Raw genomic sequence first — 23774 nt, 5'->3', positions numbered from 1 at the left:
GACTGTGACCCAGCTGTCACTGTGGTTGTCATCACTGATGAATCTCTGTCTCTTCTTTTGCTTTCAGCTCGGGGACCTGCTTCACAAGCTACAGTTCGTCATGACCTACATGGCTCCCTGGCAGATGGCTTGGGGTTCCTCATTTCACGTGTTTGCTCAGCTGTTTGCAATTCCTCGTATCCTTTCTGCTTCTGTTTTCACCTCCGAGCTGAGATTCACATTTTACCGATGCAAGCTTTTCATTGAACTCTGGCAGTAAAAGGGTTTTAAAGTCTTTAAGGTCACATCTTAATGGGGACCCGGGGAGGCACTGTGGATTCCCTTTAGGTACTTAGCCTTCAAAGAAATTTCTTAATTCGGAACTCTTCCTGTTTCTTAATGCATATTCAGGCATGGCTTGATTTCTTCTGATTTTTCCGTTTCCCATGACCAGATCTCCGTTAAGATATCATGTCTTTTAAATGGAAAGTCACCGCTTAAATGATTTGGTTGACTTGTGCAAAATAGTGCAAACTGATTTGCTGTTATCAAACTTTGTGGATAGGATTGATATATTATTATCGATCATATAACATTATATTATAATATAGTTTGGTTATCTTATACTTAAGGAATGTTTAAAAACCCAGAATTGGGCACAAACAGAATTATGCAAATATTTTTGAAGACAAAAAAAAAAAAATTTATGGTTTTGTTATCATTAGCCAAGGAGCCTAATTTTATCATTTGTAGTTTTGTTTGGCTTCTTTGTCTATTTTGAAGTGTTTCCATAATGATAATTAGTTTTGATTTACTTCAAAACAACTTGACATGCTCCTTCTAGAGATCGCTTTGACACAGACAGCTAAATTGTATGTGCGTGTGTATCTGCGTGATGTGTTTGGAGAGAGGGAGAAAGAGAAAAATCAAGAATACTTTTGAAGAGAGAGAGATTAAACAGAAATATTCTTTTTCTTTCTTTTTTAATTTTTGGCCGCATTGGGTCTTTGTTGCTGCGCGCAGGCTTTCTCTAGTTGCGGCGAGCGGGAGCTACTCTTCGTTGCGGTGCGCAGGCTTCTCATCGCGGTGGCTTCTCTTGTTGCGGAGCACGGGCTCTAGGCACGCGGGCTTCAGTAGTTGTGGCACATGGGCTCAGTAGCTGTGGCTCGCAGGCTCTAGAGCACAGGCTCGGTAGTTGTGGCGCACGGGCTTAGTTGCTCTGCGGCATGTGGGATCTTCCCGGACCAGGGCTCAAACCTGTGTGCCCTGCATTGGCAGGCGGATTCTTAACCACTGCACCACCAGGGAAGTCCCCCCAGTGAATTTATACTTTCTGAATTTGTATTTCCCGAGATGTGGTTCAGGGACTCCTTAGATCAGAATCCCTGGAGGAGCTTGTTTAAAGAAGTAGATTCCTGGGGTCAGCACATACTTTTAAAATCACATTTCGCGGGGAGGACCCTGGAATGTCCATCTTCACAAGCCTTTCTGGGATTCTCATCCACTGATGTGTGTGAAGCGCAGTTCTTGGCTGGCATCCACTGGGGGTGCTGTGAGCCGGTTTTAATGGCCAAACAGAGCTTTCTTTCCTGAAGGTTGCATAAGGCTCCTGAAGACAGTTCTTAAGGAACCCCTGGGTCTCAACTTTGGATACAGGGATAGAAACAGACATGGAATATTCATTGTGATAATAGATTCTAGATTTTTTTAAAATGCTGTCCTTCCAACTTATTTTGTTTTAAATTATTAAGCATACCCAGAGCTGTCCTCACAATGCATTGTTCCGTGTTCCTATTCTTAGACCTGCACTGATATTTGTAAAGTGTTTCACGGTTACTTGGAGGAACAGGATCAGGAAAAATGATCACAAAAGCGTGAGCTTGCGTATCACCCCTTTCCTATAACGGTTTCTAGAATGCCAGTCATTTTAGTTTTTCTAAACGGAATCCCTTAAAACAGAGCGAGATGAAAGAGTGAGGAGATTTTTATTTATTTCTGGTGTGTGTCTTGGGTATCCTGTCTAGAATCTGTTTATTAGATGAACATGATGAGATGGGTGTAAATTTGCAGTTGAGGAGTTGCACTAAGAACTTAAAACTTGAAGTGGTGGTTCCCAATTTTATTCTAACTTTGGTCTCACATAGATCTGTAGCGTTTCTTGTGGCCCCTTTATGCCTTGTTGGATGAGTCCGGGAATACTAATACTAATACTCCTGTGGTTCCGTAGCCGAATTAAAACTGTTCTGGAAGCTGTAACTTTCAATTACCTGACCTTTATGTGTGTCGAGGGGTCACACACAAGCACATGGTATCTGGCGCTTAATATCTCCGCTAAGGATAAAGGCAGCCCTGGGGTCCATCTCAGACTGAACACAGCGGGCGTTAAATCTAAGCACTTTCGCGATGGATGGACTGGTTCTCGTGAGAAGTTGAACACATCTGAGATGCAGGCTTTATTGGGCATTTAGTTTTAGAATACAGTCGATCCCAGTGCTTTGTGCCTAAAACTGTTCCCGTCAGTGAAACCCACCTCTGCCTCTGCTAAGTTATAGACCCTTCGAGGTGGCCGTGGAGCCTGACCACTGCAGTTGTGTGATGGCTTCCAGGGCTTCCAGCGCCCCTACCCCATCACCCAGAGACACTTCCCCATCCTGCATCAGTTGTGAAGGTAGCTATTTGCTATGTGGAGCCCAACATCATACCGTGCAGAATGTAATGAGCTCGTTTAAGAAACCAGATGTAGGGGCTTTCCTGGTGGCGCAGTGGTTGAGAGTCCACCTGCCGATGCAGGGGACACAGGTTCGTGCCCCGGTCTGGGAAGATCCCACAGGCCGCGGAGTGGCTGGGCCCGTGAGCCATGGCCGCTGAGCCTGCGCGTCCGGAGCCTGTGCTCCGCAACGGGAGAGGCCACAACAGTGAGAGGCCCGTGTACCGCAAAAAAAAAAAAAAAAGAAACCAGATATATATGCCATCAAGACAAGGCCATCAGGTTCCTAAATGCCAGCCCTGAATCTTGACTAATTTTGAAATGTTAATGAGTTTATCACTCTATTAAGAAGCTGTGGGTTCCATCCTGGCTTTGAGAAGGGGCTAATTTGCTCCGTTTTGGAATTGAATTAACTTTCAGGCCAGCGGGGCCCTGTTTATTAAATTGCTTTTTCCAGTCCTAGCATGTTTTCTCCCTCGGTAGCCTCTGTCAGTTTCTGAGCTTGTAACCTCCAGGGAAAGATAGGCATGCCCAACCTTTTAATATGTGTAGAGACCATGCAACACCATTGTTTTCTAAGAATTAGACAGACTTAGCTGTATTAGCTCTGTTAAATGTGCGTATTGGAAAGGCCGCTCTCTATTTGGTATATCCTTTCGAGCTTCCAGTTATTTTTTTTAAGTATTAACGTTGATATTTTCATTTTAAATGTACTCAGGTAAACTTGAAACTTTTTAAGGAGTCTCCGTCTAGCCCTTTGGCCCACCTCTTGGCTCTCAAAAAATAAAGAAGGCTGCATATTTCTCGGGACTGCCTTAGCCATTACAGTCACGATCTTGCGTATTTCCCCAAGAGCGCTATATTCCTTTTCTGATCTCCCCTAAATAAACTAACCTTTGAGGCCATCTATTCACTTCTGCCCTACCTCTGACCTGTTAAGCTTCATTTCCTTTCCTCCCAAATTTGAACTTCATTTACAGGCTAGCAGTATTTTCCTCGTTTCTTAATTTCTGGATAACTGTTTCTGGCATTTAAAAAACGGATAACATAATCTTTGGGGAAACGCTTAGAACCCAAAAGAACGGCAGTGCCGGCCCACGCAGCCTCCTACCCAGCCCTAGTTCCACTTAACTTTGTCCTGGATCTTCTGCAAACCCCACAGTGCCCCCTGTCACCTTCCCCTCACCCAACATCCTCCTCAGGAATCTCCCCTGTGACCCTACTCTGCTTTCTCAGGTGTTTTCAGTACCTTCCTTCGATGGCATCTCCCATGAAGTTCTTTTTTTCTTCCTGTGACAAGGGGAATAGTTACATTGGTATGTTCTGTGGCAGAGGTATTTAGATCTTTCCAGCTTCCCGATGAAGAAGAAACTGTTGGGTGATGATAGATGTCACAGTAGCTCCTTATTCTGGAGTTCTGCATCTGAACCCAGGTCAAAATAAAAGGAATCGGATTGAAATTGTAGCACAATCGAGATCGTTTTGATACCCAGACAGTTCAACACTATTAATGGAGGATGTGTTATTTCACTTCTGAAGATGTTTGGAAATAAATAGCAAATGGAAAAAAAAATGACACAGCTGCCCCTGAAGGAAAACGCTGAGCTTAAATCTACGCAAATGCCCTGGGAAGTGCCTGTAGACAAGCAAGGCTCCCTCCCTTCTTTGCGTTTACATGTAAGTGGGGCTGTGAGGGTCCCTATCACATAACTAAGCCCTGCCACTGATAATATGGGAAAGCCCTTCCGTGCTCTGGTAGGTAATGAAACACAGGATCTTCCTATCTGTGACAGACATTTAGGCATTTCTTACTTTCTGCCAGACTTTTTAAACATGGGCTAAAAAACAAGACCTCCATTTATGCAGCCACGTCCCCTTCCAGGTGGGAAAATCAGCCTTGTAGGAGATCAGGTCAGACCTGCAGCAGAACCCTCCCAGCGCTCACCCTGAAGGACAAGGAACCATGTGCATATGTAAAACCTGGGCTGTCTGGCCCCCCGCTGACCTCTGCCACCTCTGGCTTTAACAAATCAAAGGCCCCGTGATTGACAGCCGGGAGAAGTTCTCCAAGGATGGAGTGAGACTGGGGAGGGACCAGCCCTTCTGGCACCTCCCCCACATTTCCAGAGATCAATTAGTTGGGCTTAAGCCCAAAGTGAGGGCCATACTAATTTTAATATTGAACAATTACATTTCTGATCAGAGTGTGTGAAACTGAGGCATGCCAAGAAGTGGGAAACCCGTACCGAGTGCCAGGGTGGTGGCTTAGCCTACGGCATGCTGGGACGTGAGTACACATTTTTAGCTTATAAACCAGACATGAGTTGAATCGAGCCATTGGTGTTCAGTGTATGATAAAAAAGATACATATTTTTGAATAGTGGGAAAAGATTCTTTGAGGAATAGAGATGCTATCTTCCCAAACAATGCTGTTTATTTACTTTCCAAGTGTAATTTAATTTTAATTATTTATAAAGCTGCTTGATACCTTAGTAAATGTACCACAGTGTGTTTGGTTCAGCTAACAATAGCTCAGTAAAAAGAAACTGTCCTTTTCAAATCTTAGATATTAAATCTTTGCCACGAATCATGCTGAGACTGCTGGGATTTTTATGAGAATCATTTGGTTTTCATGGGGGTGAAATGAGACCTAGCAGGATATTATTGAAAGTTTTATATTTCCAAATATGTACATAGAGAGATCACGGGTAGGCCCTTCTTTCTTTCCTTGGTGAGAAAATGGCTTTCATATAAACTAGTCAAAATCGCAAATACTATGTGGAAGAATAATCATGAACACTTCTTTTTTTTCTTAACTCAAAATCCTCAGATTCCGCCATGCTTTTCTTTCAGGCGTTTGCCACGTCGATCTTTTCTACTCCACTGAGCCCGTTTCTCGGGAGTGTCATTTTTATCACATCGTATGTCAGGCCAGTGAAATTCTGGGAGAAAAACTACAAGTAAGATTCTAAAATCGTCGCTGACTTGCTTTCCTAGGATTCATGTTCAGGATGCTCCTTGACGTTTGTGTGTGAAAAGTCCAGGCTTCATGCTTTGCCCTCCTGTGGGGCAGCCCTAGCACGCTCCCTCCACCCACCCAGTTATCCACTCAGCACGGGGGCTTCCAGGCTCTGGACCAAGCCTGACTGATGGCAAATTTGCAGTCAGGTACTAGTCTAGGTTTCACCAGTTGTGAAGGAAAGTGAGATATCACCACCCACTCTCAGCAGTTGCCCTCAGAGAGGTTGTCTCAGGAGCCGGTGGTGAGATTACCCCTGGGGGGCACGGCTCCCTTCTGTGGGCCTTTGAAATATACATGTCATGTACAAGTGTACCTGCATCACAGCTCAACACAGGAGAGCACACCATTTTTTCTGAGCATCATTAAACTCGTAGAAGATGATTTCTGCACTCTGTCTTGACTGTTTAGACCAGTCAGTCATGAGTTTCCTCAAGCAAACAGTGATGGAGCGAGGGCAGTGATTTTTTCAGGAGTGGTGGGAAGGGAGGAGTGATGGGTAACTGAGTAACTTTCAAGAGTTGTTAATGATTTGTCGGGGGAGGGCCTGAGAACAGCCAGAGGAGGAGGTGGGGCGGACCAGCCTGTCTCCAGCTGGGGTCGTCTTCCATTGCAGATCTCCTCTGCCCTAATTTACTAGCCATACCTGGGCTATTGTGTCCAAGCCCTAATCCATCTTCTGTAACGTGTCTACCTTTTCTGCTGCTCTGCCACTTTACAATGCGCCCTTCACGTCTCACAGAGGCCAGCGTTAAGTTAGGAGATCTGTGTGGTTAGATGGTTTATGTGCACGGAAGATGCACGTCCTTCTGGGGCAGGTGGTAGGACGTCGTGATGAAAACACAGCCTGGGCCGCCAGCCTGCCTGGGCTCACACCTCGCCTCCACCCTCGATGCTGGTGACCTCAAGGCCTCTCTCCTCTTCTGTAAAATGGGGGCAAAGGAATAAGGCCTACTTCACAGCCTTGTGGGGAGAATACGAGTTAATAGACCTAAAGCACCTAGAACAAAGTAAGCATCATGCTGGCCTGCGCTGGTGGGATTCTTCTCTGACTGCCCTGCCTGGAAACCCTGTCCCCATCTGACCCATGCTAACAGGTATCCCATCCCCAGGACCTCACATTTATGGGTCCTGGGGAAATCCAACCAAACCGGAGCACCCCAAGGTAAGCCAGTGCTGGGAGACCACCAAGAGGTGGGGAAGGCCCCTTGCGTGTCCCACAGATTCCTCATCTTTTAAGAGAGGTGGGCTTTTGGCTGTACGAGTGAAGCCGTCTTGAAATATGCACGTAAACAAGAGTCCTCTGTGGCATTTGTCTAAAGAGATGCCGTGCGTATTTACAGAGTCAGAAGGAAAAGAAAACCACCAGCGCTGGCTTGTCTTTATGCTTTTTAAGGAGAAAACAATTTGGGGGAACCTTTGTGGAGCTCTTAAAAATCGCACTTCTGGAAAGTGCAAACGCTTGTGAATAAGAAGTGTGGCAATCTCGTGTGCTTTTAACTATGCAAGAAAGTGCAAGATATTTTAAACGTGCTCTGTAACACAAAAGATTTCTTTTTGTCTCCTATTCTCAGATAAGTTAGGAACCAGTTTTTTTGGCCAGGGGGAGAAGTTGATAAGCAAAACGCATCCCCTTTGAGCTGGAGGGGGTGTGAGGCTTCCCCAGTAGAAAGGGGAATGGAGAAATCTTTGTGAGGTGCTTTTACTGAGGGGAGACATCCTAACGCCTGTGCAACGCAAGTTTGGTATTTTCTTATTTAGCCTCCTCCCTGCCAAGATTCAGCTACCTGCTCGGCACCGTACACCGAGGTCTGAATTGTCGGTTTACGTGGGTTACTTGTAAGTCTGGGCTACTGGAGTGTTTCCTTATTCAGTCTCACAAAGAATTGATGATGTTGTGACCCATTCTTTCCCCCAGTGTAGCACTCCGTTGCATGTCGGGGCTTTGGTCGGCTGTGCTAGGATGAGAAGGGGACAGCAGAGGCTGTGGCAACGCATAAGGACATCCTGCCTTTCCGAGGTGTCTCTGAAGGAGCCAAGGTGGGGAAAATGTTCAGTCCCACTGAGGGGTGGGGAGAGGTGCTGATGCCGAACGCAGCCAGCTGAGAGTCTCTTGTCAACTTGTGTTTAAGCCTCAGAATACAGAGCCCTGTGATCATCTGCTTAAACGATCAGTGATGGGGCTTCCCTGGTGGCGCAGTGGTTGAGAGTCCGCCTGCCGATGCAGGGGACACGGGTTCGTGCCCCGGTCAGGGAAGATCCCACATGCCGTGGAGCGGCTGGGCCCGTGAGCCATGGCCGCTGAGCCTGCGCGTCCGGAGCCTGTGCTCCGCAACGGGAGAGGCCACAACAGTGAGAGGCCCGCGTACCGCAAAAAAAAAAAAAAAAAAAAGATCAGTGATGGAATTCAGGACAGTAAGAGTGGTGGGTACCAGGAAAAGAAATGGCAGGAAATCTCATCTGGATCTCTGCAAGCCCTCCGGAAAGCCCATTCTCTGTATCTGAAACTGTTGGTTTTTATTTCAAACACTAATGACTTTTCCTGTTCTTATCTGTGAGTGTCTCTGTAGCTGCTCCTACCATTTCTTTTCAGTCCGATACAGAGAAGCAGTTGTTAGGGTAATTGAGTGTTTACTCGCCGTCCCACCACTGACTGGGAGATATTCTCCCCTCTCACGACAGTGACCACGATCTGCCAGTGGGTACCATGGTCGCCAGCCCCACCCTGGGGGTGTGATGAGGGGGCACTTGCCATCCCCTCTCCTGGCCTCCTCTTCCTTTCCACCCCTGCTCCTTCACTGTCCAGTCCTTTGATTTTTCTTCCAAACCTCCTAAGCTGCCTTTGGTTTTTGCAAGTCTCCAGCGAGCCCTGTACCGTAACGGAACCGTTTTCATACTCTATGGAACCGATAAGTAAATCACCAGCTACCTGGTGACTCTGGCCCGTCTGTTTTCCCTAGCCTGGGCTGTCTTGAAATCTGCAGACTTTTTGTTCTCCAACGCCACTCCTCACTGGGGGCTGGTGACAAACGTATCCTCTGCCCACCTAACTAACCTGCTCCCTGGTTGATTCCCCAGACACGGCACCAGGTCCCACTGTCTCAGAAGCCCGCGATGGGACACTGCTGCCTGGGCGACAAGGAGACGTACCTCAGAGCCCAGCACTGATGTAAATGCTCTGTGTCTACCTTGTCCAATACGGGAGCCCTCCCAGCACTTGGAACAGGGCTAGTGTGGCTGAGGTTTTAATTCTATTGAATTTTAACTCACTTACATTTAAGTAGCCGCATGTGACTCGAGGCTATCATATAGGACAGCACAAATATAGACCCACCTCACCTGAGTCCTAATCTCCCACAGTACTATTTCATACATCGTGTATTGTGGGTTTTTCATTCCCAGCCCCCCCTCGGCTGTGCCCTTCTCACCGAGTGCCCTTCCCTCCCCCAGTCCCTCCACTTCCACCCACCCACACACAGACTCACAAAGAGGGGTATCATATTCCACCTTCTGATGGATGAATGGAAGGTTCAGGAAGGACTTGTCGGATGAGAGGTACTGTAGTGGTCACCTTTGGAAAATAAATTTGCTCTGTGACCATCAGTAAATTGTACCAAGGATTGGTGTGGACTGACTCTACCTCCAAGCCTGGACTTGTTTTTATTCATCTTTGTGTCCCTACGGGGTCACACACACAGAAAATGTTCTGTAACTATTTCTTAAATGAATTAAATCCAACAATATTATGTAAAAGGGAAAGGAAATCGTAATCTGGATTTCATTCACTACCGTCAGGCTGTGCACTATTAAACTGTTCTTAACTAAGAAGGTCTTTAAAATTGGTCTTGATGAGTCCTGCCTGCTGTCTCCATTTAACTTATAGGCAGCAATAGCAAATGCACTATAATAACAGTGCCTGGTGTTTATAAATCCCCTTATGTCAGAGTATTTTTTTTTAACATCTTTATTGGAGTATAATTGCTTTACATGGTTGTGTTAGTTTCTGCTGTATAACAGACTGAATCAGCTATACGTATACCTCTATCCCCATATCCCCTCCCTCTTGCATCTCCCTCCCACCCTCCCTATCCCACTCCTCTAGGTGGTCACAAAGCACCGAGCTGATCTCCCTGTGCTATGCGGCTGCTTCCCACTAGCTATCTGTTTTACATTTGGTAGTGTATGTATGTCCATGCTACTCTCTCAACTTCGTCCCGGTTTACCCTTCCTGTCCGCCGTGTCCTCAGGTCCATTCTCTCTGTCTGCGTCTTTATTCCTGTCCTGCCCCTAGGTGCTTCACAACCATTTTAGACTCCATATATATGTGTTAGCATACGGTATTTGTTTTTCTCTTTCTGACTTACTTCACTCTGTATGACAGACTCTAGGTCCATCCACCTCACTACAAATGGCTCACTTTCGTTTCTTTTTATGGCTGAGTAATACTCCATTGTATATATGTGCCATATCTTCTTTGTCCATTCATCTGTTGATGGACACTTAGGTTGCTTCCATGTCCTGGCTATTGTAAATAGTGCTGCAATGAACATTGTGGTACATGACTCTTTTTGAATTATGGTTTTCTCAGGGTATATGCCCAGTAGTGGGATTGCTGGGTCGTATGGTAGTTCTATATTTAGTTTTTAAAGGAAACTCCATACTGTTCTCCATAGTGACTGTATCAATTTACATTCCCACCAACAGTGCAAGAGGGTTCCCTTTTCTCCACACCCTCTCCAGCATTTATTGTTTGTAGATTTCTTGATGATGGCCATTCTGACGGGTGTGAGATGATATCTCATTGTAGTTTTGATTTGCATTTCTCTAATGATTAGTGATGTTGAGCATTCTTTCATGTGTTTGTTGGCAGTCTGTATATCTTCTTTGGGGAAATGTCTATTTAGGTCTTCTGCCCATTTTTGGATTGGGTTGTTTGTTTTTCTGATACTGAGCTGCATGAGCTGCTTGTATATTTTGGAGATTAATCCTTTGTCAGTTGCTTCGTTTACAAATATTTTCTCCCATTCTGAGGGTTGTCTTTTTGTCCTGTTTATGGTTTCCTTTGCTGTGCAAAAGCTTTTAAGTTTTAATAGGTCTCATTTGTTTATTTTTGTTTTTATTTCCATTTCTCTAGGAGGTGGGTCAAAAAAGATCTTGCTGTGATTTATGTCGTGGAGTGTTCTGCCTATCTCTTCCTCTAAGAGATTTATAGTGTCTGGTCTTACATTTAGGTCTTTAATCCATTTTGAGGTTATTTTTGTATACGGTGTTAGGGAGTGTTCTAATTTCATTCTTTTACATGTAGCTGTCCAGGTTTCCCAGCACCACTATTGAAGAGGCTGTCTTTTCTCCACTGTATATTCTTGCTTCCTTTATCAAAAATAAGGTGACCATATGTGCATGGGTTTACGTCTGGGCTTTCTATCCTGTTCCACTGATCTATATTTCTGTTTTTGTGCCAGTACCATACTGTCTTGATTACTGTAGCTTTGTAGTATAGTCTGAAGTCTGGGAGCCTGATTCCTCCAGCTCCGTTTCTCTTTCTCAAGATTGTTTTGGCTGTTGGGGTCTTTTGTGTTTCCATACAAATTGTGAAATTTTTTGTTCTAGTTCTGTGAAAAATGCCATTGGTAGTTTGACAGGGATTGCATTGAATCTGTAGATTGCTTTGGGTAATATAGTCATTTTCACAATATTGATTCTTCCAGTCCAAGAACATGGTATATCAGTCCATCTGTTGGTATCATCTTTAATTTCTTTCATCAGTGTCTTATAGTTTTCTGTATGCAGGTCTTTTGTCTCCTTAGGTAGGTTTATTCCTAGGTGTTTTATTCTTTTTGTTGCAGTGGTAAATGGGAGTGTTTCCTTAATTTCTCTTTCAGATTTTTCATCATTAGTGTATAGGAATGCCAGAGATCTCTGTGCATTAATTTTATATCCTGCTACTCTACCAAATTCATTGATTAGCTCTAGTAGTTTTCTGGTAGCATCTTTAGGATTCTCTATGTATAGTATCACATTATCTGCAAACAGTGACAGCTTTACTTCTTCTTTTCTGATTTGAATTCCTTTTACTTCTTTTTCTTCTCTGATTGCTGTGGCTAGAACTTCTAAAACTATGTTGAATAATAGTGGTGAGAGTGGGCAACCTTTTCTTTTTCTTGATCTTAGTGGAAATTGTTTGTTTTTCACCATTGAGAACGATGTTGGCTGTGGGTTTGTCATATATGGCCTTTATTATGTTGAGGTAAGTTCCCTCTATGCCTACATTCTGAGGATTTTTTATCATAAATTGGTGTTGAATTTTGTCGAAAGTTTTTTCTGCATCTGTTGAGATGATCATATGGTCTTTCTCCTTCAATTTGTTAATATGGTGTATCACATTGATTGATTTGCATTTATTGAAGAATCCTAGCATCCCTCAGATAAACCCTGCTTAATCATGGTGTATGATTCTTTAATGTGCTGTTGGATTCTGTTTGCTAGTATTTTGTTGAGGATTTTTGCATCTATGTTCATCAGTGATATTGGCCTGTAGTTTTCTTTTTTTGTGACATCCTTGTCTGGTTTTGGTATCAGGGTGATGGTGGCCTTGTAGAATGAGTTTGGGAGTGTTCCTCCCTCTGCTATATTTTGGAAGAGATTGAGAAGGATAGGTGTTAGCTCTTCTCTAAATGTTTGATAGAATTCGCCATTGAAGCCATCTGGTCCTGGGCTTTTGTTTGTTGAAAGACTTTTAATCACAGTTTCAATTTCAGTGCTTGTGATTGGTCTGTTTCTATTTTCTATTTCTTCCTGGTTCAGTCTCAGAAGGTTGTGCTTTTCTAAGAATTTGTCCATTTCCTCCAGGTTGTCCATTTTATTGGCATAGAGTTGCTTGTAGTAATATCTCATGATCCTCTGTATTTCTGAAGTGTCAGTTATTACTTCTCCTTTTTCATTTCTAATTCTATTGATTTGAGTCTTCTCCCTTTTTTTCTTGATAAGTCTGGCTAATGGATTATCAATTTTGTTTGTCTTCTCAAAGAACCAGCTTTTAGTTTTATTGATCTTTGCTATCGTTTCCTTCATTTCTTTTTCATTTATTTCTGATCTGATCTTTATGATTTCTTTCCTTCTGCTAACTTTGGGGGTTTTTTGATCTTCTTTCTCTAATTGCTTTAGGTGTAAGGTTAGGTTGTTTATGTTAGATGTTTATTGTTACTTGAGGTAGGATTGTATTGCTATAAACTTCCGTCTTAGAACTGCTTTTGCTGCCTCCCATAGGTTTTGGGTTGCCGTGTTTTCATTGTCATTTGTCTCCAGGTATTTTTGGTTTCCTCTGATTTCTTCAGTGATCTCTTGGTTATTTAGTAGTGTATTGTTTAGCTTCCATGTGTTTGTATTTTTTACAGATTTTTTTCCTGTAATTGATATCTAGTCTCATAGCGCTGTGGTTGGAAAAGATACTTGATACAATTTCAATTTTCTTAAATTTACCAAGGCTTCATTTGTGATCCAAGATATGATCTATCCTGGAGAATGTTCCATGAGCAATTGAGAAGAAAGTGTAATCTGCTGTTTTGGGATTACAAATGGAATGTAATTCCATTTGTAATAGATGGAATGTCCTATAAATAACAGTTAAGTCCATCTTGTTTAATGTATCATTTAAAGCTTGTGTTTCCTTATTTATTTTCATTTTGGATGATCTTTCCATTGGTGAAAGTGGGGTGTTAAAGTCCCACACTATTATTGTGTTACTGTCGATTTCCCCTTTTATGGCTGTTATCATTTGCCTTATGTATTGAGGTGCTCTTATGTTGGGTGCATAAATATTTGCAATTGTTATATCTTCTTCTTGGATTGATCCCTTGATCATTATGTAGTGTCCTTCTTTGTCTCTTGTAATAGTCTTTATTTTAAAGTCTATTTTGTCTGGTATGAGAATTGCTACTCCAGCTTTCTTTTGATTTCCATTTGTGTGGAATATCTTTTTCCATCCCCTCACTTTCAGTCTGTATGTGTCCCTAGGTCTGAAGTGGGTCTTGTAGACAACATATATATGGGTCTTGTTTTTGTATCCATTCAGCCAGTCTCTGTCTTTTGGTTGGAGCATTTAATCCATTTACATTTAAGGTAGTTATCGATATGTATGTTTCTATTACTATTTTCTTAATTGTTTTGGGTTTGTTATTGTAAGTCTTTTCCTTCCTGTGTTTCCTGCCTAGAGAAGTTCCTTTAGCATTTGTTGTAAAGCTGGTTTGGTGGTGCTGAATTCTCTTAGCTTTTGTTTGTTTGTAAAGGTTTTAATTTCTCCATCGAATCTGAATGAGATCCTTGCTGGGTAGAGTAATCTTGGTTGTAGGTTTTTCCCTTTCATCACTTTACATATGTCCTGCCACACCCTTCTGACTTGCAGAGTTTCTGCTGAAGATCAGCTGTTAACCTTATCGGGATTCCCTTGTATGTTAATTGTTGCTTTTCCCTTGCTGGTTTTAATATTTTTTCTTTGTATTTAATTTTTGATAGTTTGATTAATATGTGTCTTGGCATGTTTCTCCTTGGATTTATCCTGTATGGGAATCTCTGTGCTTCCTGGGCTTGATTGACTATTTCCTTTCCCATGTTAGGGAAGTTTTCAACTATAATCTCTTCAAATATTTTCTCAGTCCCTTTCTTTTTCTCTTCTTCTGGGACCCCTATAATTCGAATGTTGGTGAGTTTAATGTTGTCCCAGAGGTCTCTGAGATTGTCCTCAATTCTTTTCATTCTTTTTTCTTTATTTTGCTCTGCGGTAGTTATTTCCGCTATTTTATCTTTCAGGTCACTTATCCGTTCTTCTGCCTCATTATTCTGCTATTGATTGCTTCTAAAGAATTTTTAATTTCATTTATTGTGTTGTTCATCATTGTTTGTTTGCTCTTTAGTTCTTCTAGGTCCTTGTCAAACATTTCTTGTATTTTCTCCATTCTGTTTCCAAGATTTTGGATCATCTTTACTATCATTACTCTGAATTCTTTTTCAGGTAGACTGCCTATTTCCTCTTTTTTTAAAGTATTAGTTTCTTTTTTTTTTTAAATAAATTTATTTAGTTATTTAGTTTTGGCTGCATTGGGTCTTCGTTGCTGTGCACAGGCTTTCTCTAGTTGCAGCGAGTGGGGTCTACTCTTAGTTGCAGTGCACGGGCTTCTCATTGCGGTGGCTTCTCTTGTTGTGGAGCACGGGCTCTAGGCACATGGGCTTCAGTAGTTGTGGCTTGTGGGCTCAGCAGTTGTGGCTCACGGGCTTCAGTAGTTGCAGCGCACGGGCTCTAAAGCACAGGCTCAGTAGTTGTGGCGCACGGGCTTAGTTGCTCCGTGGCATGTGGGATCTTCCCAGACCAGGGCTCAAACCCGTGTCCCCTGCATTGGCAGGCAGATTCTTAACCACTGTGCCACCAGGGAAGCCCCACCTATTTTCTCTTCATTTGTTTGTTCCTGTGGGTTTTTACCTTGCTCCTTCATCTGCCGTGTGTTTCTCAGTCTTCTCATTTTGCTTAACTTACTGTGGTTGTGGTCTCCTTTTTGCAGGCTGCAGGTTCGTAGTTCCCATTGTTTTTGATGTCTGTTCCCAGTGGGTAAGGTTGGTTCAGTGGGTTGTGTAGGCTTCCTGGTGGAGGGGACTGGTGCTTGTGTTCTGGTGGATGAGGCTGGATCTTGTCTTTCTGGTGGGCAGGACCACGTCCGGTGGTGTGTTTTGGGGTGTCTGTGACCTTGTTATGATTTTAGGCAGCCTCTGTGCTAATGGATGGGGTTGTGTTCCTGTCTTGCTAGTTGTTTGGCATAGGGTATCAAAGCACTGTAGCTTGCTGGTCGTTGAGTGGACCTGGGTCTTGGCATTGAGATGGAGATCTCTGGGAGAGCTTTTGCTGTTTGATATTACATGGGGCCAGGATGTCTCTGGTGGACCAATGTCCTGAACTCGGCTCTCCCACCTCAGAGGCTCGGGCCTGATACCAGGCCAGAGCACCAAGACCCTGTCAGCCTCATGGCTCAGAGGAAAAGGGAGGAAAAAGAAAAGAAAGAAAGGAAAAAAGTAAATAAAATAAAGTTATTAAAGTAAAAAATATTAAAAATTAAAAAGTAATAAATAAAAACAGAAAGAGAGAGCAACCACACCAAAAAACAAATCCACCAATGGTAACAAGTTCTAAAAACTATACTTAAAACCCCTAAAAAAACAAAAAACAGACAATCAGAACCCTAGGAATAATGGCAAAAGCAAAGCTATAGAGACAAAATCACACACAGAAGCATACACATACACACTCACAAAAAGAGGAAAAGGAAAAAAATATACATATATGTTAAAAAAAAAAGGAAGAGAGCAACCAAATCAGTTAACAAATCTACCAGTGGTAATAAGCTCTAAATACTAAACTAAGCTAAACATAAAACCAGAAACAAATTAGATGCAGAAAGCAAACCCCAAGTCTACAGTTGCTCCCAGAGTCCACTGCCTCAATTTAGGATGATTCGTTGTCTATTCAGGTATTCCACAGATGCAGGTACATCAGGTTGATTGTGGAGCTTTAATCTGCTGCTCCTGAGGCTGCTGGGAGAGATTTCCCTTTCTCTTCTTTGTTCTCACAGCTCCCGGGGTTCAGCTTTGGATTTGGCCCCGCCTCTGCGTGTAGGTCGCGGGAGGGTGTCTGTTCTTCGCTCAGACAGGACGGGGTTAAAGGAGCAGCTGCTTCGGGGGCTCTGGCTCACTCAGGCCGGGGGGAGGGAGGGGTACGGATGCGGGGCGGGCCTGCGGCGGCAGAGGCCAGCGTGACGTTGCAGCAGCCTGAGGCGTGCCGTGCGTTCTCCTGGGGAAGTTGTCCCTGGATCACGTGGGGACAGTTTCTTGCCTTTTGGGAGGTCTGAGGTCTTCTGCCAGCCTTCAGCAGGTGTTCTGTAGGAGCTGTTCCACATGTAGATGTAGTTTTGATGTATTTGTGGGGAGGAAGGTGATCTTCACGTCTTACTCCTCCACGAGCTTGTGGTGCCTCCTTTAGAAAGGAGGCTTTAGAAACACATTTTGATATTGTGATTCATCATCCTTCTCTTTACATATAAACAATTGCTAAATAACCAAACTTTGTTATTAACGTGAAACAGATGTTTAGGCTGGAAAGTATATATTTGACTCATGGCCCTGGTTATCTTAGCCAATGTCTCACTCCTAAAGGAGTCAACTGTCTTCAGCCCTAAAGAAGGAAAAATCCCATTAACAATGATTTTGCTTTCATACATCAAAAGTCTTCTATAAAATGTTAAATACCATAGCTATGAGGAGACACACGTAACAGCTACCTGAAGGGCAAATAGAGCTTCCTGGTTGTTGCATTTCTATTATATCCTCTGGGTTGGTTTTAAAATGTTAAATTGTTCTGGACATTATCCTTGTCAACAAGTATACAGTAAGCATGTATGTGGGCCACCGTGCTGGGCTTTACGATAGGAATCATTCTGTGTGATTGGTCTGCAAAAAAATCGACTCTGCATTCCATGCCCTCGGTCTCAGCCTAGTCAGCAAGAAGATAATCAGTGTCACTTCATCCTCAGCTCTCCCTGAGGCAATGACGTTCCCTCAGAAAGCACCAGCTTTGCGGTCAGTCAGACCTTGAATAAAATCCCAGCCCGTATGCTTGGTTCAGTGTTTGACTTTAGGAAATTATTCAGCCTGTGAGCCTCAGTTGACTCATGTGTAAAATGGGATGACTGTCTCTTTGTGCCTCCCAGAAGTCATGAACGCCAAATTAACCCTGTGCCCATTTTGTTTTCCTTCCCTATATTTCTCTGTGCTATTGTTTCAACTTTTAATTCCGTTAAGTCTAGACATATTTTATGTATCCTTGCAACCTACCTGAAATCACTTCTGAAATGGCAGAACACAGTCAACCCATGAAAGAATACACGTGTAGACCACGGAGCGTCACATCCACAACCAGCGTGCTGTGAGATGCCCCATAAATACTGGTCTTCACCATCAGGTGCTGTGTTTATTCTGAGGCCTTAGCCAGTCCCAGAGCCCAGGTTCTGTTCTTTGAGCATCACAGCTGCCTTAGTGGAAAAAACAAGATCTTCGAAGTGCCACTCTTTTGTGGTTTATCAAACAACAAAAGGGATGATCAGAATACCTGAGCCAGTCTCAGTGAGCTCTCATGGGTCTTACTGTGCTACTTCCCAGCCCCTTCCTGGTTTGTAATATAGAAGAGAGACTAGCATGGACCCTTGGAATTACAGAATCCCCTCTGGACCGTCCACAGAAGGGCGGCCTCCTCCTACTCGGGGTGGAGCAGGACTTGTGTCTCACTGGGCAGCCCGTGTGATATTTGTCAGTCACAGCTGGGGCTCTAGTTGCTCTGAATCTGCTCCTTGTGGCATGACCCGGATACCCCAGTCACCTGGATACACCTGCTGATCCTGGAGCAACCCGCATCCTTGGGCCTCCTGTACATTCCATCCTTTACCAGTTTGAAGACAGCTCTCCTTCCCTTCTCAGGTCTCTGCTTCAGGCTTAACAGTCCCATCTGTGTTTTGTGTGAAATGGTCTAGACCTTGAGCATCTCAGCCGTCCTCATCCAGTTGTTTCCTGGGTTCACCCTGGCTGTGCCCTCCTTAGACTGCTCCAGGTGTCACCTACTCAGCTCATGGTAGGGGGACCTGTTACTTCCTCTGAGTCCTATGTTCTGCTCTCATTTATGCCTCTTAAAATTGCAACCCTCGCAATTATTTTACTCAGGTATTGCCAAGTCTTCATCATCCCACTCTCATGCATGTGTGTTTTACTGAAAAGCCAAAATTTACATTTCCTCTATCAATTCTCAACTTCTTGGCTTTAACTCAACATTCCAGTCCTTAGAGGTCGATGTCACCGCTGTCCTTCATCATCTCTCCAGCCCCCTCACTTGTGCTGTGTGCACATGGGCTTGCCTGTCACCATCTGGGTCTTCGTTCATGATTTGCTAATGATGATGAGCTGTACAGAGCCATGGATGCCTGACTTGGTTAAGACAGTCAGAAAAAGGAATTCTCAACTTCACGCTTTATTTTCTACCTTTTTCAGAATGGGGAGGATTTTGCGGGATATTCTCTTCCCAGTGAGCTGTTTTAAGCATAGTTTGTAGATCTTTGTGCAAAGCATTGAGCATCTCAAAAGGCATTCTTTTTTAAGTATAAAGCAGGAAGCTTATATGGCTTGTGTGTTAATAGTAAAATGCAGCACCGTAATTCAGATTTGCAGTTATGCTGGGAGGGATTTATATATTTCAACTCGCAATTAAGCTACCCCCCAATTTATCTGGATATGTTTTCAAAGCACCTGGACAAATTTACTGTGGAGAGAAAGTCATGAAGCTCCCTTATCAGATGCCTTAGGGCTGTTAGAGCTCTCGGATGCACACGTAGGAGTGTGTTGAGCCCTGGATATGTTACTATTAAATGTAATAAAGGCAGTAGGAACGGTGCAGCAGTAACAGGAGTGATCGTCGTCTTTTTGTATTTAGTGAACACCTGCTCACCTGCTCAGACATACTCATTCCCATCCTGACACCCACTTTGGAAGTAGAATTTCATTTTTCTCATTTCGCAGATCAGAAAAAGGAGACTCAGGGAAGTTCAGTAACTTGCCCAAAGTCACAGAATAAGGCAGTGGCCAATCTAAGATATTAACCAGGTCTGGCCTTATTTCAAGCCCTCTCCATTGTGTCCCGAAGCCTCTCAAAATATCTCCCACAGCAAAAAAAACCCCAAAAAACCAAAAACCCATAAAACAAAAAAACCAGTGACTGTCAGTTAAAGCATTTGCTCTTGACTCGAGAGCCCGTCTGGAAGGGAAGGCGGCTGCAGCCCGGGGCCCGGGGTCCCTGTGTGCCTCACTCCAGAAAGGCCTTCTCTGGGTCCCTAGAGGAGATCTGTGCAGCCACTCTCTGTGGGGGTCAGCGCCAGGTGTGGCAGAGGTGGCCATGCGCCCTGTCACCTCCTCAGAAGCAGACGTTGGTCCCAAACCTCTCCTCCGCCCTCAGGCAGGTCCAAAGTGACCCAAGTCAAAACCAACACGACTCTCCCAAGGCCACTCTCCAGTTCATCTGCTGAGCTGTCTCACTGATGACTAGACCACAGGAGCCTTGCAGTTCAGGGGCTTGGAGCCCCTCCGCAGGCTCGGCAAGAGGTGGTGAGGGGCCACCTGGCCAGGTGTGGACCGTCGCCGGCGAGTTTGTCTTTTGCTTATTCTGCGGGGACCTTGCGATGCTCCCGCATTCCTGAGCGTGCTGCCGAGGTGCTTCTCCCCGAGGTCCCGGTCGGCCGGGAGCTGCAGCCCCGCCTGCTTCTCCGCAGCCCCGGACCCTGAGCAGGGAGGCAGAGGGGCGGCCCCTTGGGTGTGGCCTGCTGCCTCCGGTATTTCCAGAGCGGGAACTGGGAGCCTCTCCCACTGGGAGACCCAGGACCACCAATGACGTGAGGCACCAGGGTGCCCAGGTTCCAGACCTTACGGGGCTGTTAAGTAACTTGATAGGCCTGTGAAATGGATCGGGAAACGCCCTCCCTTTTCCTGGGGGCTGATGGTAGGTCTTAGGGAATCCTCCCCCCGGAAGGGACTCCGAGGCTGATGCGTATATAAATTTGGAAGTTCTGAGCAATTTAAAAATGCCTGGGAGTCACTTTGAGGTTCCACATGTGTGTCTATTGATCCACGAGGCGTGTTTCGGGATTGACACGGTTTAGGACACGTGTGAGGAGGCAGTGCATTCCGGGACTTACAAGCACAGCCAGGGTGGGAAATCGGACCAAGTCTCGAACTTTCCAAAAGCGCTAGAGGTGAAGAGAAGCCAGCAAGAAACATTCTTAGTTATGTAGCACGAAGTGGAGATACCAGGCAGCCTGAAGAGCCGCAGAGCTCAGAGCTTCGTGTCAGTAGATCCCAGCCAGGTGGCTGGGGACACGTGGGCTGAGTCTGTGATGTACAGCCGGCAGCCTGCCTCACGTTGCATTCCACTCTAGTAAAACTGAGCCCTGTGTAAACATTTTCCTGGACTTCAGGCCACAGGTAAGCAAGAAACAGACGAGCAGGTGAGACCGTGGCCAAAAAGGCAAGAGAAAGGCAAGGTGTGAAACCCAGAGTTCCAGAGCGGGATTGTTTCTGCCTGGGACTTGGGGTGTGGCAGGCCTGCAGGGGAGGAGAATCATCTTTCCCACCGGGCTTGGTAGTGTGAGATGCAAGCCTAATGCTGCTGGCAGCCTTTTTGTCCCCATGAGGTGTGAACTGGCCTGAGAACACAGCAAATGGGCAGGGCCGAGGGACGTGGAGGATGATTCCTGATGACACCATGCATCCTAGCCCCTGAGTCCAGCTGGGCTCCATTGACCTTTCAGCTGTGTGAACCAGTGAGTTCCAGATTTTGCTTAAGCCGTTTCCAGTTGGGTTTTCTGTCACTTGAAATCGAGAGACTCGTAATAAAAGCAAGTGATGGCTTTTATCGAACAGATCCTTCCTTCATAATTCTATTTGGAGGGATGACAGCACGAAGGTAAGACCTTTAGCGCCGTAATTCTGTGAGTCTAAATAGTCTAGAATTCCAGAGAAGGGTGGAGTGGCAGACAGGAGTCTGAGCCTCCCTCGCTCTCTGGCTGATACACCCTGTGTCTTCATCAGTCCTTCCACCTCCCTTCTCTGCCTTGGATCTGCTCAACTGGAAACCCAGGTCAATGTCTGAATGCTGTTATGTCTGCAACACTAAATGATGAACTTGGCCCCATCCTGCTGTTTTGCTGACGGATGAGAAAGCTCACACACACGTACCCAGGGGTAAGGGTTGACACTTTGGGTGGGGTGATGGGCGATTATGCAAATGTATTCCAGAAGCATGCCGCTTTTGAGGAACTCCAGTGTGTGGAATTTCTCAGATAGCGCTGGTTTGAGCTTATTATTCATTATGCTGCAGTGCATAGTTTTACTCAGAGTCCTGTGCCATCCTGCTGAGCAGTTACGGAATGTAGAAAGTGCAGAGTAGTGAAGTTGACCGGGCGCCTGCCGGAAGGGCTGCACCTGCCCACCTGCTTCCGGCCGTCTGGTGCTGTTGACTTGACACGTCAAGGTCACCCGGGAGTCAAGGTCACCCAGGAGTGAGGCTGTGTGGCAGAGTCCGGCTGATGGGTGGTCGCATCAGCCTAGCACAGCACAAGGGCAGAGCCCTTCTCAGGCCTGGCAGCGTTTTCAGCTTTTAAGGATGTGTTGGAGATGGGATTGATTGATTCTAAACAAAGCAAGGCAGAAGGCTTCAGCTTTTCAATCTGCGTTGCCTCAAACCCTTTTACCGCAGGGCTCACACGGTCCTGGCGCAGGAGATTTTCTGGGCAGATGGAGGTATCTGCACAGTGAGGGTTCACTCCCCAGCACCAAGAACCCTGAGCCCTTTCAAAGGCCTTGCTTGTGACCAGCCAGCACGCTAAGTGCACGTTACTGGCCACGCTGTCCCCATTGCCGACAGAGACATGGGAGGACCCATGTGGGCTGTGGGGTGACCCCTCTGAGTCCTGGGGGACTAATGCATTTCAGGCTCTAGCTTAAGACTCGCTCCTTACCATTGCAGTCGTGGGGTAGGGGGCGCTCTTTAATCTTGTTACTGTCGACTGAAAACAGGCACAACTGAAAAGCTGAGAATTATGTTTTATTCCGAGGACTTTCTGAGGACTTCTGTGTTTCTTGCTAATGCACCCTTAGAAGATATTAGTGTTGGGACAGGATCATTTTGGCCTCATTCCCTTACCACCCCTACACCTAGGAAGCATATACTATATTGTAAAAGAATATTTTGCCAGAAAAATTAATGTAGGAAGCTTTCAGTATTAGTGATATCACCTGTCACTATAGGTCATACAATCCTTTTTGAAGGTTCTTGGTATTTGGTTTTATTGTTCCTTTTTTTGCCCTCTCCTCAGAGTTCATTCCCCAAGGTGCCCTACTGTCCTTCCATGCAATGCCCCTAGCCCAGAGCCCTGAAGTCAGCCTCTCAGATGGCTCCAAAGAGGTAAGGGGGGAGCCAGGATATAGAGGAGTTTTTGCAAGAAGAACCAGGTAGTCGGAACATCAAAGGGTTACTGTTAATTAAAGCAAACCAGACATCTCAAGTGAAGGAATAGAGCGCTTTTCTCTATATGGGCAGATGCGAGAGTCTGGGCTCATTGAGAGCGTTCCTTTGATCCGCACCTTAACTATCTAGGGCCAGTGTCATGTTCTTGCCCATCCTGAGTCTCCTCAGGGTGCACGTTTGGGGGTGGCTGCAGCGGCTGAGGGCTTGGTGGTGGGCGTCCTGCTTCCATCCTGAGTTCCCTCCGGGAGCACCGTCGGGGCGGCTGTAACGTGATGGCTTGGTGGCTGCAGCATCCTTTGTCTACTGATATGGCAGGTGCCACTTTTCATTCACAAAACCCTGAGCGTATTTCCAAGGCTGGCTTCAGTCCCTCCCTATTGAAAGCCAAGACCTGACCCAGGCTTTGCATGTGGTTGCTGTTTCGGGGTTCATGGTACTATTGGCTGATGAATGAAATTAATGCATTATGTGAACATAGGAAGCCGTGCTCTTTTTTCCTTGTCGCTTTGGAAACATTCTGCTATCGTCACTCCATAGGGTTTAGAATGCTCTTTCGTGTCTGGATTACTGTGTTTGCCTCTCTCTGTAAAGGCAATTAAGTAGACAGATGCTCCCCAGATGGCTTGTTTAAATGAAAAATGACCAATAATGGAAAAATAATCGCATACATGAGAATTAGAAAAAATATTACCCGATAAGAATAACGGCAATTTAATGTATTATATTCTTTTTCTGATTTGTAATGTCTTACTGAGTTACATTTTAAAAAATTATTTGTTTTGGAGGTTATGTGGTTGGAGCTTAATTTCCTAGAGACAGGGAAGGCTTTGGAGAGAGGTGTACTTTGAGGTTTGAGAGAAAGGAGAGAAAGTTCTTAGTGGATTTTAAAGAAAATTGCATAGAAAATGAAATTTTAAAAACGATTAATTTTAAGAGCCGTCCAAACATAATAGAACGCTAGCTTTCTAGCT

At 44.9% G+C, this 23774-nt stretch overlaps 1 protein-coding gene across 7 annotated transcripts in view; it reads left to right on the top strand.

The window, feature by feature from the left end:
• Nucleotides 1–23774, top strand: part of PCNX2 (pecanex 2) — a 274063-nt gene that overhangs the window by 182177 nt on the left and 68112 nt on the right. For all 7 annotated transcript variants that reach the window (XR_007471226.1, XM_033408945.2, XM_049696787.1 and 4 more), the window contains 2 exons: nt 68–176; nt 5517–5646. Coding sequence is in view for 6 of the 7 variants with exons in the window: in XM_033408945.2 (XP_033264836.1) it covers nt 68–176; nt 5517–5646 (239 nt within the window). In the remaining variant the exon portion in view is untranslated. The remainder of the gene's footprint in view (nt 1–67; nt 177–5516; nt 5647–23774) is intronic.

Source organism: Orcinus orca, chromosome 14 (assembly GCF_937001465.1).
Source record: "Orcinus orca chromosome 14, mOrcOrc1.1, whole genome shotgun sequence".
Classification (NCBI taxonomy): Eukaryota; Metazoa; Chordata; class Mammalia; order Artiodactyla; family Delphinidae; genus Orcinus; species Orcinus orca.
Note: the sequence above shows the minus strand (reverse complement) of the source record. Positions and strands in the feature narration are given on the sequence as shown.